Consider the following 18017-nt stretch of genomic DNA (forward strand, 5'->3'; position numbering starts at 1 on the left):
AATGAGGTGGGAGGGGACAAAGCTGAAATAGGATAAAAAGAGACATGAGAATGTTTATCACATAGGGAAAAAGGACCACTCAGACAATTAAATTGCATAGCAAACCCAAAATCTTTAGTTGAACATTGTGTTTATTATTGAACATAATATTTCTTGGTTAAGTAGCTATTTATTGTCATAAATCTTGAAGATCTGTTAAGAAAAAATGCATTCCATTTGGTGATGTGAAGTTAACTTCTAAAATGGTTTCCCAAGAGGGTACATTTTTCCCTGTATGATTGTAAAATTTCAAGAATATTTTTTTATGCTGGGTTCCTCCTCTAATACAGCTTCTTTTCAGATTACTTGTTTGAATTTTGCAGAGTGTATGAGATGCCTGCATCCTGGGATTCTAAATGAATGCTCCAAACCAACTATAAACTAATTAAGCAAATCATACTAGTGTGAAAAGCATTAATCTGTTAATATGAAAGTATATGAAATTACTTAATGTAGATAAACTTGCACAGCTTAGTAATGTTTCAGTGTGTGCGTTTGTTTTATTTAATGCAGATGCCCTCCTCGAACTTTTTTACCAGCACTGTGCAAAATTTTTCTTGATGAAAGTGCTCCAGACAATGTATTAGAAGTAACAGCTCGTGCCATAACGTACTATCTGGATGTATCAGCCGAATGCACCCGTAGGATTGTGGGAGTGGATGGAGCTATCAAGGCACTTTGTAATCGTTTAGTAGTTGTTGAACTTAACAACAGAACCAGCAGAGATTTGGCTGAGCAGTGTGTGAAGGTATGTATCCTGAGAAACCTGTTTTCAAGAAGGAGCTGGAAAATTTGCTGTTTCTGAAGAGCTTCCTCATATTCTAATCCTATTTACTGTATTAAAATGTGAAGCAAACACATACAGTATGATAAAAGTATACATGCCAGCAATCCTACTTATCTTTACTGTCAGTCTGGTGGTCTTCAAAGCTAAGTATTTCTTTAAACAATTATAGAAAAAGAAACAAAAAATATTAGAACAAAGTTTTCCTGTTTATCTTAACATGACTAGAATGCTAAGGGCTAATTTTATGCTAATAAGGGAATGAGGAATTGTTCCAGATATACATAAATTACCTGCTGTCAAAAAAATGGTTTGCTCTCCTCAGTAGCACTAGACATAGCTCCTCTGCATCCTTTTGAGATTTTTAGAAAAATGTACAAGACCTTCAAAATCTCCTGTTAAAAGCGTAACTCATGGCCATGTGATAGCATACAGTTTGAATCCTTGATTACTGTGGCATCAGACTTTATGCATATATTTCCTATTCACTACTTCTCGTCTACTCAAAAGTGCATCACTGAAGTACTGGAGTAACGGTACTCTTGGAAGTTTCAGAGCTCTCAGTTTTGTGTTATCCAAAGACTTAATTCTCCCAGAAAAAGATACTGTTATCCAGCTGTCTGTAAGGAAGAGCTGTAATGACCATGCTGTTGGGAATGTTCTGTACTTGCTCCTGTATTTTTGAAGAAAATGGTAGCTACTGGAGTACTGGAGGCTTTGGCCCTTTCTGGATGTTGAGGAAGAGGGGAGGGGTTTTTTTGGTTCTGTTATTTCATTTTCTTAACCAGTCCTGTAGATGGATATAAACAAATAACTGACTGTTTGTGTGCTTCATTCTAATTAAATTTCATTTTGTTGTAGGTGTTGGAATTAATCTGTACCCGTGAGTCAGGAGCTGTGTTTGAAGCTGGAGGGTTGAATTGTGTTCTGACATTCATTCGTGACAGTGGACACCTTGTTCATAAAGACACTTTGCATTCAGCGATGGCCGTAGTATCCAGACTCTGCGGCAAAATGGAGCCTCAGGATTCTTCATTAGAGATCTGCGTGGAATCACTGTCTAGTTTATTAAAACACGAAGACCATCAGGTAGTGTAATAGTTGGCTCAATATGCTGTGAATTTAACATCTGTCATGTTTAATAAATGGACGGCTAGGTATTTTTATACGGCTTCCACAACTGTATGTTTATATAGTAGTTGTTATATTTGGATATTATGATAGTTTTTTTTACACTCGTGATGACAGGAGGATAAAAATACTGCTTAGCATTTGACTCCAGGCACCATTGTGTGACTGTGATCTTATTTAACCTCTGAAAACTTTGTTGAAAATATCCTGTAACCTTTTTCAATGCATTCGAAATACTTTCTGGAGTAATTACAGTTCTATGTCTGTACCTCAGTCTCTATTAAATTGAGCATAAATAAGAGACAAAAAAAAAATTTGGTTTGTTTTTTATTTGCCAGACTAAGAGAAGCAATAAAACCATCCACAATCAGTGCTAAAATATTACATTGGAAGCCAACTTAAATGGTGCTGCTATAGGTGCAGCACCACTTTATTGCAGTTTTATTAACTTGAGATCAAGTAGTCCTTGTAAAATCTAGAAAATGAATCTTAGAGGAATTACCTTTCTATTAATAAAATGCTTTTTTGTATGTCATACTAATGCATTGCAATAGCTATTTAGCCAAATTCTTCTTGTACCCTGGCCAGGCTTCTTGTCCATATGGTTCTCAGTCCCCATTTTGCCCCCCGCTCTGTCCTTGTTCCCTTCTCTACACCACCTGCCTGCCCTGCCCCACCTCAGTCAGGTTTATTAAGCACATTGTATCTGGGAGACTAAATGTTTTTGCCTGTGAGCTAATTTTTTAAAATATATTTTTGGGTCTTTTTGAAAGACCCGGTTGCCAGGGGATTGTCACACTAGCCATTTCAGAACAAGCTACCATGTTTTTTAGATGTTATGTAACTTTATTAATGCATTGATCATCTCAGGTAAGCTAATCCTCAAATTTAGACCACAAGTCTGTAGTATTTTAACTGTTTCCCAATTTATAATGTCTTTGAAAGAAAGCAATTGCTGGGGCTGTTGGAGATCTGAGAGAGAGTTCAAATTAACTTCATCTTTTAGCAGTTAAACTGCTAATAAATGTGCTTGAGATTGGAGTAATCCAGATGATAATAAATAAATCTGTACTGATATCCTTGAGAAACATGTTTTGTGTGAAACAAGCCTCAGGTTTTACAAAGAATCTTGATGGGTTTTATGGATTTGTCCAGTAGCTTTGTAAAGTTTTGTTGTTTCCCCTCTTCCTATCCCTTTACACTGTTGGATTTGGTCACTGTGTGTGGCCTGTCAGTGACAGCACATGGGGGAGGAGTTCAGACCAGATGAATGTGGCCCTAGGAACAGCTTATCTGTAAGTTTGGTTTTGTAACCTTTCTACTAAACTCGCAGGCTGTGAGAAGAAATGTAAACACCTCCCACAGCACTCTTTTCTTTTGTAAACTGATGCCACTAATGCCCTATGTTAAATAAGCTGAACCTTTCTTGTGTATTTCTGACAGAACTGTTCTGGTAAAAATCCATAAAATGTATACAGATTACATAGAGATTGGCAAAATTGTTTATCCATTGTGCTGTCAAAGAACGGAGCAAAATGCCAGAGAACATGAGTAGTGACCATTACAAGTTAAAGAAAAAAAATCCATTGCAAAAGAGCACTGATAAATCAGAATGTTTGGTATGCAGGGACCATGCCAGAAGTTTGGCATGCTTTGCATTTATTCAGGAGAAACTTCGTTTTTTGAGTCCTTGCCAACTTAATGAAGATTTAAGTTTTTAACTTCATGAAATCTGGCTAATGCTCTAATCTTGTTCTGTGCGTTGATGAGTAACAGTCTTTAAGCCCTTGGAATGTGATAGCTCGCAATCAGTTTGTAATTGTGCTGTGTTTTAGGGTATAAGAACTGTAGTAATTTAGAATTTGGTGAAGCTTTTTTTTGCCTTTTTTAGGGGGGAAGGTGTATTTTGTTTGTTTTGTGGTTGGTGTGGGGTTTTGGTTGTTTTTTGTTTGTTTGTTTGGTCGTTTGGTTTTTTGGTTTTTTTTGTTGCGTTTTTAAAAATTTTTTTTAGTAATTCTTGACACCAGTCTGGTTAGCTACTGCACATCTATGAAGGCAAATGTGCCAGAAGCACCTCATCTCGATATGACCATGCAAACCTGATCTGAAAGATGGAGATACTTTTAGTGTGTAGATGAGAGGGACGTTAAGGGCAAAATCTCCCTTTCTTTTCAACATAGACATGGAAAGAAGTTGGGTCCTTTCCTGGGCAGGCAGCCAGCAGTATTTTTTCTGAATTGTTAAAAGGATCATCAGTAAGCCTTGTTTCTACAGTGTCACTTTCTTTTTTTATTTAGTGACAAACTTAGATTTGGGAGTTTGTATTTTATTGTCACAGAAATACTTGCATATCCTCGGGTCAGGTGCTCAGTGGACAGTCTGGGTTATCTAAGGGTAAAATCTGCCTTTTCCAGTTTGTCCTATTTTTAGGCTTGGTCCGATTGAAAAATTTATTGTACTTATGAGAAGTATGTAGACCTTTAAATACAACTGTAACTATCATACTTCACTGTCAGTTTTATACTTTGGAGTTTTGAGCTGGTGCCTCAGCTAGTGACTTGTTTAATAGCATTTCTTTTAATAGAAACACCAAATTAATGTAACAAGTTGTAATATTAACATGATATTAACTATAAATATAAAATTATACTATATTTTATATTCTATAAATATAGAAGATAAAACTGCAAAGAAATTTCTGAGTTATTTTAATTTCTTTTTGAGGAACAAATTTGAAATTCAGCAGATGTATGAAAGTTAAGTAGTAAAACCTCACAGTGCATTTTCTTGGTGTGTTTTTAAGTGTTATTATTAGAAAGCTGCTTTAACAGTTTTTAATGTCAGAACAACCAGAAGGTTTAGCACCCCATATTTCAATATGAGCTATGCATTCTTTTTGTTCTTTTAAAATGGTATTGTCAGAATGGACAGTTACTAGTGGGATTTACAAATAGCTGTGTTTCCTGTAAGAACAACATCTGTAACTAAAAACTGTTTTAAAAACTTGCTTCCAACATCTATTAATTTTGCAATTTGATTATTAAACCTGTTTTTCTAGATTGGTTTGGAATTGTGTTCATTTAGTTAAGGAGATGCTCAGAATGCTGAACTTCAGACGAAGAAAAATAGTTTCTCTTTGATATACAGAAATCAAGGAAAGGGGGGGAAAAACCCAATGGCAATACAGTCCTTCAGTGAGCAGTTCAGTGCACTGTTGGGTTCTGACTCCGAGTTTCTGGCTCAAAAAGCCTTTCTCCTCCATTCATTGACTTTGAAGGGAACGTGGCAAAATCAGCTGCTTCTGTGTGTCATGTGTTCTTGTGAATATCGCCTTAGCATCTTCTTGTCCTAAGGAACACGTTTTTCATCTTTTCTCTTGCTCTTCTTTCTTAGGTTTCAGATGGAGCTCTGAGATGCTTTGCTTCATTAGCTGACAGATTCACACGGCGTGGAGTTGACCCAGCCCCATTAGCTAAGCATGGATTAACGGAGGAGTTGTTATCTCGCATGGCAGCTGCTGGTGGGACAGCATCAGGACCAGCTTCAGCTTGCAAACCTGGACGGAGTAGCACCGGAGCACCATCTACACCTGCAGATTCTAAATTAAGTAATCAGGTGTCAACTATTGTAAGCCTGTTGTCAACCCTGTGTAGAGGCTCTCCAGTAGTAACACATGTAAGAAATCCTTTTATGCTACAGCTTTTTGTTCTCATAGGGTTTTTCCCTTCATGTACTTTAATATATGCAAGAATTGTGTTGCTATTTTATATACAGACATGCAGATTTATAGATTTTTATATAAATGTATGCACTTACAGAGTATTTATAAAGAGGGGAAAAAAGGAAACATTTCATATGGAAATGAAACCCAATTCTGATAGTATTTTCTAAAGCCCTGTATATTTTTTATTGTTCAGACTTTTAATTATTTCCAGGATCTCCTAAGATCTGAACTTCCAGATTCTATAGAAAGTGCGTTGCAGGGTGATGAGAGATGTGTACTGGATACCATGCGGTTAGTAGATCTTCTTTTGGTGCTACTGTTCGAAGGGAGAAAAGCCCTGCCAAAATCCAGTGCTGGATCTACAGGCAGAATCCCAGGATTGCGAAGACTGGATAGTTCTGGGGAACGTTCTCATCGGCAGCTGATAGATTGCATCCGCAGTAAGGATACTGATGCACTAATAGATGCTATTGACACAGGAGGTAAGTAAAAATACTCTGAAAAATAAAATGAGATAAAGTATCTTTTTATTTTTATAATCTATGGTGTCCTAACAAATACTTAGGTAGTACCTTGAAATTCTTTATGTATAAGTTCACTTATTTTGTTAAATACTCCACAGGTCTTGTTAGTAATAATTCCTGTGCTGCTTTTTTTAAAATTGCAATTAAGGGCATAAATGCTTCCCTAGAATTATTGAGGATGCTTAATTTAAGACCTACCATTTTTTTTAAAGAACACTGAAGTTTAATTTATAATTCTGGAAGCTGTAATTATTTTATTTAATTGTGTCTTTCAGCTTTTGAAGTAAATTTTATGGATGATGTAGGACAAACTCTTTTAAACTGGGCCTCAGCTTTTGGAACTCAGGAAATGGTAAATTAGTTTTACAGAATCTTAAAAATTAGGTTGTTTATGCAAAGAAAGTGATGAAAAAACACTAAGTTTTCTTTTTATTGTTTAACAGGTAGAATTTCTGTGTGAAAGGGGTGCTGATGTTAACAGAGGTCAGAGGTCATCCTCATTACATTATGCAGCATGTTTTGGAAGACCTCAGGTAGCAAAGGTATGATTTTAAATACACACTTTTGGAGAGCCTTATGTACTGACTTATTGCCTTGTTCTATACAAAATGTCTTTGCAATATGTTTAATATGCACTGTTAAATATTTACATGGTCTTTCCAGTGTTTATCAAAATCTAGATTTTTTTTTTTTGTTATGATAGGGCAATAATATGAATAAAAGTTGTATATTAGCTCTACAGATATAAAAAGCACGTAATGTTCTGACTTTGCTTACAGGCATGAGAAAAGTGTAGGAAAGATGTATGAAAAACATGTTTACTGCTATGGAAGAAAGAATCTTAATATTTTTTTCATGTTTAAAAATATTTGTTCTCAGACTCTGTTACGACATGGTGCAAACCCTGATTTGAGAGATGAAGATGGGAAAACTCCTTTAGACAAAGCTCGCGAAAGGGGACACAGTGAAGTAGTAGCTATTCTTCAGTCTCCAGGTGAGTGCAGTTTTTCATTCCATACACTTGGTAGTAGAAATGCCTATATATGTTAAGTAATTCAATTTTAGAATTTTACTCTATTAAGATTAATTTAAAAAATAGTATTTTGTGACCAACCTTCCTTAACCTGCAAAGTACATATCAAACCCTTGATATTTCAGGTGTTTTTAAGGGATGGGGAGTACCGAAGAAACTGACTGGGCCTGAGCAGTGCCAGTGGTCCTGCTCTTCAGCTGTGAAACGGGGCTAGACTGGGATTTTGCTGTGGGTTCAGAGGATGTCAGCCTTGGTAGCTTATCTGGCATCCTTTCCTTCTACATGAAAACTGTGTTTTACCCGTTTGTGAAGTTTTTGTACTGCTTGAGCCACAGGTGGTTATATGTTCCTAATTAGTTCACTTTAAGGACTCTGAGCTTTTCCTGTGAGTAGTCTTTGGTACTTATCATCAAACAGTTTTCTTCAAGAAGCCTCACACATGTAAATATTGTATTTTTAGGAATGCATATTCCTATTCAGGTACTTAGATGTTAGTAAAGAAAACTTTTACATTTTTTGAAGGGGTTTGTTGGTTGGTTGGTTTTGCTCTTGAACATTTTTGGGAAAAAATATTTTCTAGGGGACTGGATGTGTCCTGTGAACAAAGGAGATGAGAAGAAAAAGAAAGATGCAAACAAGGATGAGGAAGAATGTAATGAACCCAAAGGAGATCCAGAAATGGCACCCATATACTTGAAAAGATTATTGCCTGTGTTTGCACAAACATTTCAACAAACTATGTTGCCTTCAATAAGGTAATAGTCACAACAGGCAATTTCCCTGCATATTTTGAATTTTTAATACATTGTGTTAAAAAAGCCGAGGTAGGTTTTTTTTTCAGTAAAAATATAACATCTAAAAGTTTAAGTAATACAAGTGACACTTAAACATATTTCTGTTTGGATAGAAATGGTGGTTTGAAAAGTGTTGCAAGTCTGATTTTTACTTAGTATTTTAAGTAGCATTTTTTCTTCTCTGGGGAAGTGGTGTCTTGGGAAAAATATGTTTAGTTATTCAGAAGTGGGAGAGGGAAGCTTACTCTGACTAGAGGAGCATAATGAAGTGATACTGTGTTCATATAGTACCTTGTATAGACTGGGTACACTGTGAATTTGGCTACAGCTGTTTGTAGCCCCTATAAGGAAAGAAATAATTTAGGAGAGGAAAACTAATGAAGTGGTATCAAGATACATTCACTGTTAAATCGGAAAGACTGGAAAAAGCTGTTATAGAAGGCTGCTTAACAGTTTAAAGGTTAATCAACTGGAGAAGATGCCTCTTACTGAGAGAATTAAAAGAATGTAATCGAATTTAATACTTAAAAAAGAATACGGTGGGTGGCATAATGGTTGTGATAAATTGTGTCTGGCCATAACCTCTCAGGCTTTTACACTACAAATACAACATTTGCTTAGCATCTTATTTGTGTTCCCAGTGTTTATAGGTACTTAGAGGGGTGAAAAAACAAGATAAAAAGGGACTCTAATGGAGAGAGAGACTCTACGTGAGCTGATGAGTGGAAGCTTAAACTAGGTCATTTTAAATGAAAGAAATAAGAAATTATGTTAATCTGTGCATGGTTAGCCATTGTTGCAGATTGTGGAAAGATGTAGTTGACCCCCTGTATTTTAAAGTAAAACGTTTTTAAAAGTCAGTCAAATAAAAATTCAACTTTAACCGTATAGAAGTGATTGGCTTCCAAATTAATTGTAGTTCTTAATATGGAAATCTATATGATCTAGTAGTAATTTTAGACTTTAAAACTTTAGGGATCTAACAAAAACACAGGAATTATGTGACAGAAATGGAAGGCTGGGTGCCTGGGAGGAAGATGAAGTGTGCAGAAGTGAGCTGCCATCACTAAAAGTGGATAGAGAGAATGTAGAGTAGGTTTACCTAGAGAAGGGTTGAGGAGAGAAAAATGCGTTAGACTCATAGTGCTGTAGAACTGAAAAAGATCGGTGGGCAAATTATTCCTAGATATAATCTAGGACCTGTTAACAATAACCAATTTTGGTTCCAGTAACAAGAACTGGAACTCATTTTAGAACTTTTTGTTTTGGTATGCATAAACATAGTGCAACAGCAGTTTTATCTTGAACCTTTTTGTTGCTTTGATTGCTACTTACTTTTATCTTCATGAGAATCTTTTTCTTTCTATGATCTCTTTTAAAGGAAAGCAAGTCTTGCCCTCATTAGAAAGATGATACATTTTTGTTCTGAGGCGCTGCTGAAGGAGGTTTGTGACTCTGATGCTGGCCACAATCTGCCCACAATATTGGTTGAGATAACAGCTACAGTTCTTGATCAAGAGGTAGGGAGTAAGATAGTATTGTCCTTTTATGAAACCAGTGCAAAAAAAAAAAAAGGTGGTTATGCTCATTGATCCCACCTACTTATTAATAACTAACCCTAAAGTGTTCACAGCATCCATCTGTGACAAGATGTGAAGTTCAGCATGTAAAGATATTTTTAAGTAAAGAGATCTCCTTTTTAATGTCCTTTCCATGTCACTGTATTCCAGGATGATGATGATGGCCATTTGCTTGCCCTGCAAATCATAAGGGATTTGGTGGATAAAGGGGGTGATCTTTTTCTAGACCAACTGGCTAGACTTGGTGTAATTAGTAAAGTGTCAACTTTGGCGGGGCCATCTTCTGATGATGAAAATGAAGAGGAGTCTAAACCTGAGAAAGTACGTACAGAGTTGCTAGCTTCATTTGTTCCTGTAAAACCGACACTTCTAGTACAATTTTCACTGTTACAGAAATGTCCAGGGGAAGGTAGTTAGGTTATTATAATAATGCTTATTGTATACCACTTGCTTTAATTGTTTTTGTTATCTTCTGTAACTTCATTTTCTATTAGCACATTATTATCTGCCGAGTTTTCGTATTTGTACTGACTTGTGGTCAGGTTGATTGACACTTGTTTTTGTCCAGTGTTTTGAAAATGACTGCTAAATGAAATTAATCCTTTCTGAACAGAGTGCATCTCTTTCAGTGTACATGCATCTAATAATTGCAGATGTTTTAAACATTGTTATGGAATATATTAAAAATATAAAAAACAAAATAATTTTCTACATAATGAAAACCTTAAGTGCATCTTGAAGTTATTTACCAATTTGCAACAGACGTAGTACTGAGCACTCAGCTGAACTGAATGGATAACATACCACTTCTGTTATGCATTCAGTTAAGTCTTATAGTTAAACCTTCAGTGTACACTTACATAGTTAAGCTTTCTTAGTGCGTGTTCCGAGTTGTTTAGGGGGGCATTAGGTGGTGAGTTTTTTGTTTGTTTGTGTGTGTGTGTGTGTTGGTTTTTTGTTGGTTTCTGGGTTTTTTTAATGGATTGATTGTTTTGTTTTAATACAATTTTTTTTTTTTTTCCAGGAGGATGAACCACAGGAGGATGCTAAAGAACTGCAACAGGGTAAACCATATCACTGGAGAGACTGGTCAATCATCAGGGGAAGGGACTGCCTGTATATCTGGAGTGATGCTGCAGCTCTGGAGCTATCTAATGGTAGTAATGGATGGTTCAGATTTATCTTGGATGGAAAACTGGCCACAATGTATTCCAGCGGCAGCCCTGAAGGAGGATCCGATAGTTCAGGTAGTTTCTTTACAGTTCGACTCCAAGTTATGTTTTGAGACTGTTATATTCGTTTATATAATTTGATTGGAGCTATTTTGTTTTGCAGGAATTGGCTTACTAAATAGTAAAGGATGTAAACAAGTGGAAGGTGGTCAGTTAATTGTGATGCTTTTTATCAGATAGCATGTGACCATAACTTTACTTCCTTGGTGAATTGTGTTAAGTAAACATCTTGCCAGTGAAAGTGTATTAACTTCGGTTTGTTTTGATTCTTCTCCATGCATACTTAATTTTTTTCACCCCAGTCATTAAAAGCACTTTGTAGTGGCCGTCCCAGGAAAAGCAGGTTGAAATGGCGATTTGTTGTTTGCTTCTAGCTAGCAGAATGGAATTGCATGTGTTTGAAGACAAAGTAATGGAAAGTTTCTCATTGAGATTGGGAAACAAATTACAGTGTCTTAATTGTTTGTCGGAGAGAGGATAAGGGAACAGACCTTATGCACTGGCAATGCACAGGTGGTTTTAATTTTCTGTACAGAATACACAATTTGTTCTGGATGCAGAAACAACCCTCCTTTATTGTTTCATGTTTTTTGCAACAGTTCATGCATTTATGAACCAGCAGACGTAAAATGCTTTGCAATATTACTATGTTTTCAACCAGCCATTGAGTGAAATAACAGAACATATTATGATTCAGGATAGAAATAAAGTGCTAATGACTTTATCCGTCAGTTTGGGGGCATGAAGACAAACTGCAATATAGTGTGTTTCTAGATTATAACAGCTGGAAACCGCTTCTAGATTTTGGTTTTGTTGGTCAGAAAATGTATCCTTGCATTCTTTTTGACAAGGCTGATACCTCTAAAGGTAAACAATTTCAGTGCTGGGATACTAGTTTATCATACAATACAATTTTAAGAAGATCCCTGAGGTTAATTTCTTAAATCCTCAGAGCTCCTGGATGCCAGTTCTTCTTTCTTCCTTCCAAATGATGTGGGCGTGGGGATAAGGCTTTACTATTCCTGTACAAGATGAGTGGAATGGGGATAGCTCAGATGAATTTGGAGTGAAGACAACTTAAACCAAAAGCAGTTAGATGGAGTCTTTAAAAAAATTTAATAAATCCCAAGTTTTTGAACAGGACACTTAGCATGGATATTATGCAAGGGAAGGAGCTAAACTAGGATTAAATGAGACTTCTTGCAAGTTCTTGTCATATAGAAATCTACTAAGAACGCTGACATTGGAGTGTAATTTTCCTGAACTTTAACCATTAGCTCTAAGTGTGTACAGCAACCTCTTTTACATAAGAGGTAAGAAACTAGTATTTGTTAAGTTTAACTAAAATTACTGCAGTACAATATAGCCTCAGAATAGTATCCTTAAGTCCTGAACTATACTATATGTTCTGCTGTCTGAAATCATTACTCTCGTGGTGTACTTTTTAGTAACTTCACGACTGGCAAGAATATAGAGGGTTGGTTAATGAAATTTGTTAGTGCGTATCGCATGATGAAAGCTGGACTGGGAAGGGGAAATATATGTACTATGAACATTTTGGAAGGTCTGTACTCACCCCTCTCCACATGAGCTTAATACTTGTTTTGTTTGAATTTTTAGAAAAAAAATAAAAGTTCAATGCAAAAATTGAAACTTAATGGTAATTCTGAAGCTTTAAGTGAGTCTCAAAATTGTGTCTTAAGGGAACCCAAAATTATTGCCAACCAGTTACAATCGTTGCGCTTTCAGTGCGACATGCTGTATAATAAATTTGTTAAAATGGAATTATGGAAATTTGCAAAGGTTTCGCTAACAGAATGTTAATTTTGCATATGAAACTTCAAAATTATTTTTATAAATCTTCTCTCTGGATGCTATGAACTTCAAGCAATAAAGAGTATTATACCTAAAGAGTACATATTTATTTTTGCATAGAGATGATTTATTTTTATATTATATAACAATAAAAATGGCAAATTAATTTTGCAGCAAAAGGAAAACAGCAATTTTACAAAAGCTGTATTTTATCAAATCAGTGTGGCGAAAGATGAGAATACTTGTTAACTTTGAAATTGAGATGTAGTCTTTACATTAATGAGGTTATTGCATTTTTATTTTAGGTGGAGTTTTTATTTTTTAAACTATAAACTGGAATTATGCTAATTATCATTTCAAATGTATTGTGCAGCTTTTTAATTACTACTATATCAAAATATAATTTAATGAAAACTGGGATAGTTGTTTACAATAATTTCAGGCTAGATTACCTACGTATCGTAAAAGTAGGATATGATCCTGTTTGTCATCTCTTAAATATCTCCATGTAAATATTAGCTTTTAATCAAGGCTCATGTGGTGCCATTAGTTTGTTTTTTTAATTTATTATGTCATGTTTTTCTCGGAGATATAGAGGTCCTTAAATTTCTTGTAATTACTAAAAAAGGAGTAGGAGCATCTACATTATAATTTGAATTAGCATAATGCCACTGTATTAATTAACACAATTGTGCGTTTCTTCCTTTCTCTGAGGTGAATGTAGCGGGTTCTACAAAAGAGGTGAATAAAAGTTTTAGTATAGCTTATAAATTTTTTTTCAATACGTTTGTGACACCTAATCTGAGCAAAGAACCATCTCAGCTCGAATTTGCTTTTAGCACAGGTTTATTTTCAGATTCCGATTTTTTTTTTTTTCTGGTTCTTATTTAGCTTCAAGATCTTTTCCCCACTTTCTTTAAGCTGCGTAGTTGATTGCTGTTTTCCTGTTGGAAGATTCATTTAATTTCCTATTTCTGAAAACTCACTTTTGAGAATAGTTCATGCAGGCCATGAAATAAATTATTTTTGCAACACTACAAGTTTATCATTGATTTCTTCGATCTTCCTACTATACTTGTAAAAATGAATTAATACATCTGTCAGTAGCTCCATTCAGAAAGAATTGCATTGTCCACTTTGATGCGATCGTGGAATAAACCACTGTTGAAGTACAGAAATACAGTGGGAAGAAATTTAGAACACTTTGAGACCCTTAATTTCAAGCTTAATTTTGCATTGAATGTACTCAGTCATTTTACTCTTGCAAATAAAATAAAACTGTTCGAGATATATGATGGCAGAATCAATTGTTGGAAGAAAAAAAATGTTTCTTTTCTTTTTAAATAGAAAGTAGGAGTGAGTTCCTTGAGAAGCTGCAAAGAGCTCGAAGCCAAGTAAAACCATCTACCACGAGCCAGCCAATTTTATCAGCACCAGGGCCAACTAAACTGACTGTGGGAAACTGGTCACTCACCTGTTTAAAAGAAGGAGAAATTGCTATTCACAATTCTGATGGTCAGCAAGCAACAATACTGAAAGAAGATCTGCCAGGCTTTGTGTTTGAATCTAACAGAGGAACAAAGCATTCGTTTACAGCTGAAACCTCTTTGGGTAAGTATGTAGGTATGTGTTATGTGCAAGTAGGAGCAAGTGTATATGAGGTAATTTTTCTGTTTGCATTTCACACCTATGAGAAACTGTGACTTTTCTAAACATATGTTGCAGGGTCAGAATTTGTAACTGGCTGGACAGGCAAAAGGGGAAGAAAGCTGAAATCTAAACTGGAGAAGACAAAGCAAAAGGTTGGTGAGAATCTGTGGATTTTATCCTTAAAATCCAATTGAGTTTGTTTTATAAAATGCTGATGGAGTTGTAGTTTCCTTTTAGAGGATTAAAATCTCTGATTTCAGCTAGACACAATTTTATGCTAAGACTGAAGGGGAAAACTTTACTCAGAACAAAGCACTTCTACAGGTGCTTTTATCCAACAGTCTTAGTAAACTTTGTGCTGTTCTGGAGGAAAACAAATTTTCTATTAAAAATGTAAGGCAATCCTATCCTCCTGACATTTATTTGTATAATTCTATAGGTTTTTCTGGGTGTTTTTTTTAATGCAAAAAGAAAGGACATGGTGATCACTACTGTATTTGTATCAGAGGGGCATATGTTACTTCTGTGCAGTACATTCAGATACTAATATTAGACTGGATATTATGACAGATGGGGGGATGGAAGTGAACAGTCTGTGTTCTAAGTTGTGGTAGCAAAGCAAAATGTGTAAACACTTTCATTTTAGTAACAGTACGTTCTGTGGCCAGCTGGTGCCAAGGGCTCAAGCTAATCTTCAGTCTTGACCTCTCTTGCAGTTTCTAATGGTGCAGCTGATGTGTTCTGTACCAAAAATCTGCAGCCTGTAAGAACACTTACATCTGAGGAAATGACGCTAAATTGAAAATTAACAAGTGAGGATAGGTGGAATGACAAAAGGAAGGCAGTGTTCTTTCATACCTGAGGTTGCTTTGTGTAGCTCCAAAGCTTGCAAAATGTATTATTGTAGGACATGCGATGATAATGAAAAGGAAAGATTTTTGGGGAAAATTCTTATAAGCACAATGTTGTTTAATAAGAACTTATTTTATCAAATCTGTATCTTGGGTGATCCATACTTTGTAGAAATACTAATTCTTAGTATAAGGTCACATTTTGTGTAAATTGGTTTAAGGAATTTGAATATAGCATTCAGGAACCATGTAAAACCCCGTTAATCTTACCTCTAAAAAGATCACCAGATATGATACAATTCTAAAGAAACAGATTTACAGATTGAGAGTCCTGTCTTTTCTCCTACAGTTGTGCTGTAATTTAATATATGATGGTAAGCTTAGTTTCTGTAAGTTTGATAAGATTATTTGTATTTCCATTTATTTCTTCTGTACTTTTATCATTTCACAGCCTTTGCGTCTTATGATGTATGACAGACTTTGGTTCTTCTCTATTTTTTGCATCTCTCATGGTCGTCTTTAAAAAAATGACCAAGTTTTTAGTATCTTGGCGAGTAATAATAGTCTCATTACGGTAAGGTATGACTTCTGATTGTCAAAATTCATTCATAGGTGCGCACTATGGCGAGAGATTTATATGACGATCATTTTAAAGCTGTCGAAAGCATGCCTCGAGGAGTCGTCGTAACACTGAGGAACATCGCAACACAGTTGGAGTCTGCATGGGAACTTCATACAAACAGACAGGTAAGTGTGCCTCCTTTGATTTATACTGTGTGTGATGTCAGTGGAAATCTCATAATAATGTTCAGACTAGTCTATTGTGATGTGAAGGAAAGTCACAATATGTGTCTCTGAAATGTGAAGTTTTTTTAATTAATGTGATTCTTTCTTAGTGGGACATTTTTTAAATGAAGCAAGTGGGAAAACTGTTATCTTGTCTCACCATAATTGTCTTTTTGTCTTCCAGTGTATTGAGGGAGAAAATACTTGGAGAGATTTAATGAAGACTGCTCTGGAAAACTTGATTGTATTATTGAAGGATGAGAATACTATTTCTCCATATGAAATGTGCAGTAGTGGCTTAGTTCAATCATTGCTTACAGTTTTAAATAATGTGAGTTTATAGAACATAAGTCTCTGAAGAAAAACTTTATTAAAAAAAAGTGGGCACGTCTCTTATTTTTAAAAAATCTATTATAAATGTGGCTGTTTCTGTCTTGATGAAAATGAGGCAGACTCGCTCCAGTGTGTGGCTTACTTGTTGAATATATGCTGTCACAATAGATGACTTTATTTTGAGTAAAAAAAAAAAAAATCTTTAAATCAACGCTGGTCAGTTCTAGTGGCTGATATAATTTAGCTTTTCATGTACAGATGTTAAATGGGGAATTCAGTGAGACTGAAAAGACGTTTTTGCCAGTATAAAGAATGAATATATTGCTTTGTATTAGAAGTAACATGTACTTTTTCTTTTTGCCTCTTAGAATGTCGATTTAGATGTGAAACAAGACTGTAGTCAACTGGTAGAGCGAATTAATGTTTTCAAAACAGCATTCAGTGAAAATGAAGATGATGAAAGGTAAAAACAAAACAAAACCAAAAAAACCTTTTTGTCTGTGAAGCAGTATAGTATGTTTGAAATAATTTAAAGGCAAAGGAACTGCTCTTTCCATTGCAATTTATCTTTTTCTGAAATAGAAAATTGGTCTTAAAAGACAGCATGTACTGTTGAAGTAGCAAATGAAAATTTTGCTGGATTACTTTTATCTGTTAGAGTCAAATCTGCTAAATATACATCCGTTGACAAATATAAAGGTGACTTTTGTTCATCACTATGCAGATTAATATTTTTCTTACTGTGCTGCGACCTTGTGGTTAGAACAAATGATATTGGTAGAAGTAGCGCGCCAGATATTTGCTACAGCTGGGTACTATGAGATACTGTAGAGGGTTTTCTTTCTCTGTTGTGTGGTAACACTGTAACTGTTCACTTTCACAGTCGTCCAGCAGTTGCATTAATTCGGAAATTGATAGCAGTCTTAGAATCTATCGAACGTCTACCTCTCCACTTGTATGATACACCAGGATCTACGTATAATCTTCAGGTAAATGTACTGGGATAAAAATTTATCATACTGAGTGATACACGACTGAATGTTATATGCAAATTTCAGGACAAGTTACACTCATTAAGTCTGTATGAAGCACATTCTTGTAAAAGTGCATTGCATTAGGCAAAGAACAACAAACTTTTTTGCATTTATTTCCTCTAACACTTAACCTAAATGTTTGGGTGTTCCTCTACTGTCACTTTTACACTGTGAAGTGAAAGTAAGTTTTGATGGCAGAGATAATGTTTGTTGTTTCATATTAAAAGTATTGTTCTCTTCGTATGGGAATATGCCCCCTAGTAAATATCTTCACTGCTTGAACGAGCAGTTTGTTGAAGACAATTAAAAGACATGTTTATTTGTGATGACTAGTGATGGGTTGTGATAGTTAAGAGTCCATTCTAGGCCTGTGTGCTCATTTGGTAATACAAGACACCTGCAGGATCAGCAGCTTCTTATAAAGGAAGGCTGTGATTCAGCTGAAGTATTTATTTTTGTCCAGTTTCTGTGGAGTCTTATTTTTTTTCTATCTGAAAGCACACTTCAGGATTTTGCAAGATGACAGTGAAGTGTGAATATTTCTGTTTCAATATTAAATTATTAGAAAATAGTTGCAGAAAATTGCAAAAACACTGCTGCTATTGAGTATTTTGAAAAAGCATTTTCAGTTTTTGTTATTGTATTTGCTAGTCTACAAGATTTAGAAAAAAACGCTATGAAAATACATGAAAAGTGAGAAAATATTG

General features: G+C 35.2%; 1 protein-coding gene across 13 annotated transcripts in view; it reads left to right on the forward strand.

The window, feature by feature from the left end:
• HECTD1 (HECT domain E3 ubiquitin protein ligase 1) overlaps nt 1-18017 on the forward strand; it is a 64850-nt gene that overhangs the window by 19666 nt on the left and 27167 nt on the right. For 7 of the 13 annotated variants that reach the window (XM_065635140.1, XM_065635142.1, XM_065635139.1 and 4 more), the window contains 18 exons: nt 553-787; nt 1685-1912; nt 5348-5629; nt 5872-6160; nt 6478-6554; nt 6646-6744; nt 7082-7196; nt 7816-7990; nt 9411-9549; nt 9760-9930; nt 10634-10856; nt 10945-10989; nt 14004-14267; nt 14382-14458; nt 15770-15904; nt 16128-16274; nt 16645-16739; nt 17160-17265. In XM_065635140.1, the coding sequence (XP_065491212.1) occupies nt 553-787; nt 1685-1912; nt 5348-5629; nt 5872-6160; nt 6478-6554; nt 6646-6744; nt 7082-7196; nt 7816-7990; nt 9411-9549; nt 9760-9930; nt 10634-10856; nt 10945-10989; nt 14004-14267; nt 14382-14458; nt 15770-15904; nt 16128-16274; nt 16645-16739; nt 17160-17265 (2902 nt within the window). The remainder of the gene's footprint in view (nt 1-552; nt 788-1684; nt 1913-5347; nt 5630-5871; nt 6161-6477; nt 6555-6645; nt 6745-7081; nt 7197-7815; nt 7991-9410; nt 9550-9759; nt 9931-10633; nt 10857-10944; nt 10990-14003; nt 14268-14381; nt 14459-15769; nt 15905-16127; nt 16275-16644; nt 16740-17159; nt 17266-18017) is intronic. The other 6 variants (XM_065635136.1, XM_065635137.1, XM_065635141.1 and 3 more) reach the window with 3 other exon arrangements.

Source organism: Caloenas nicobarica, chromosome 5 (genome assembly GCF_036013445.1).
Source record: "Caloenas nicobarica isolate bCalNic1 chromosome 5, bCalNic1.hap1, whole genome shotgun sequence".
NCBI lineage: Eukaryota > Metazoa > Chordata > Aves > Columbiformes > Columbidae > Caloenas > Caloenas nicobarica.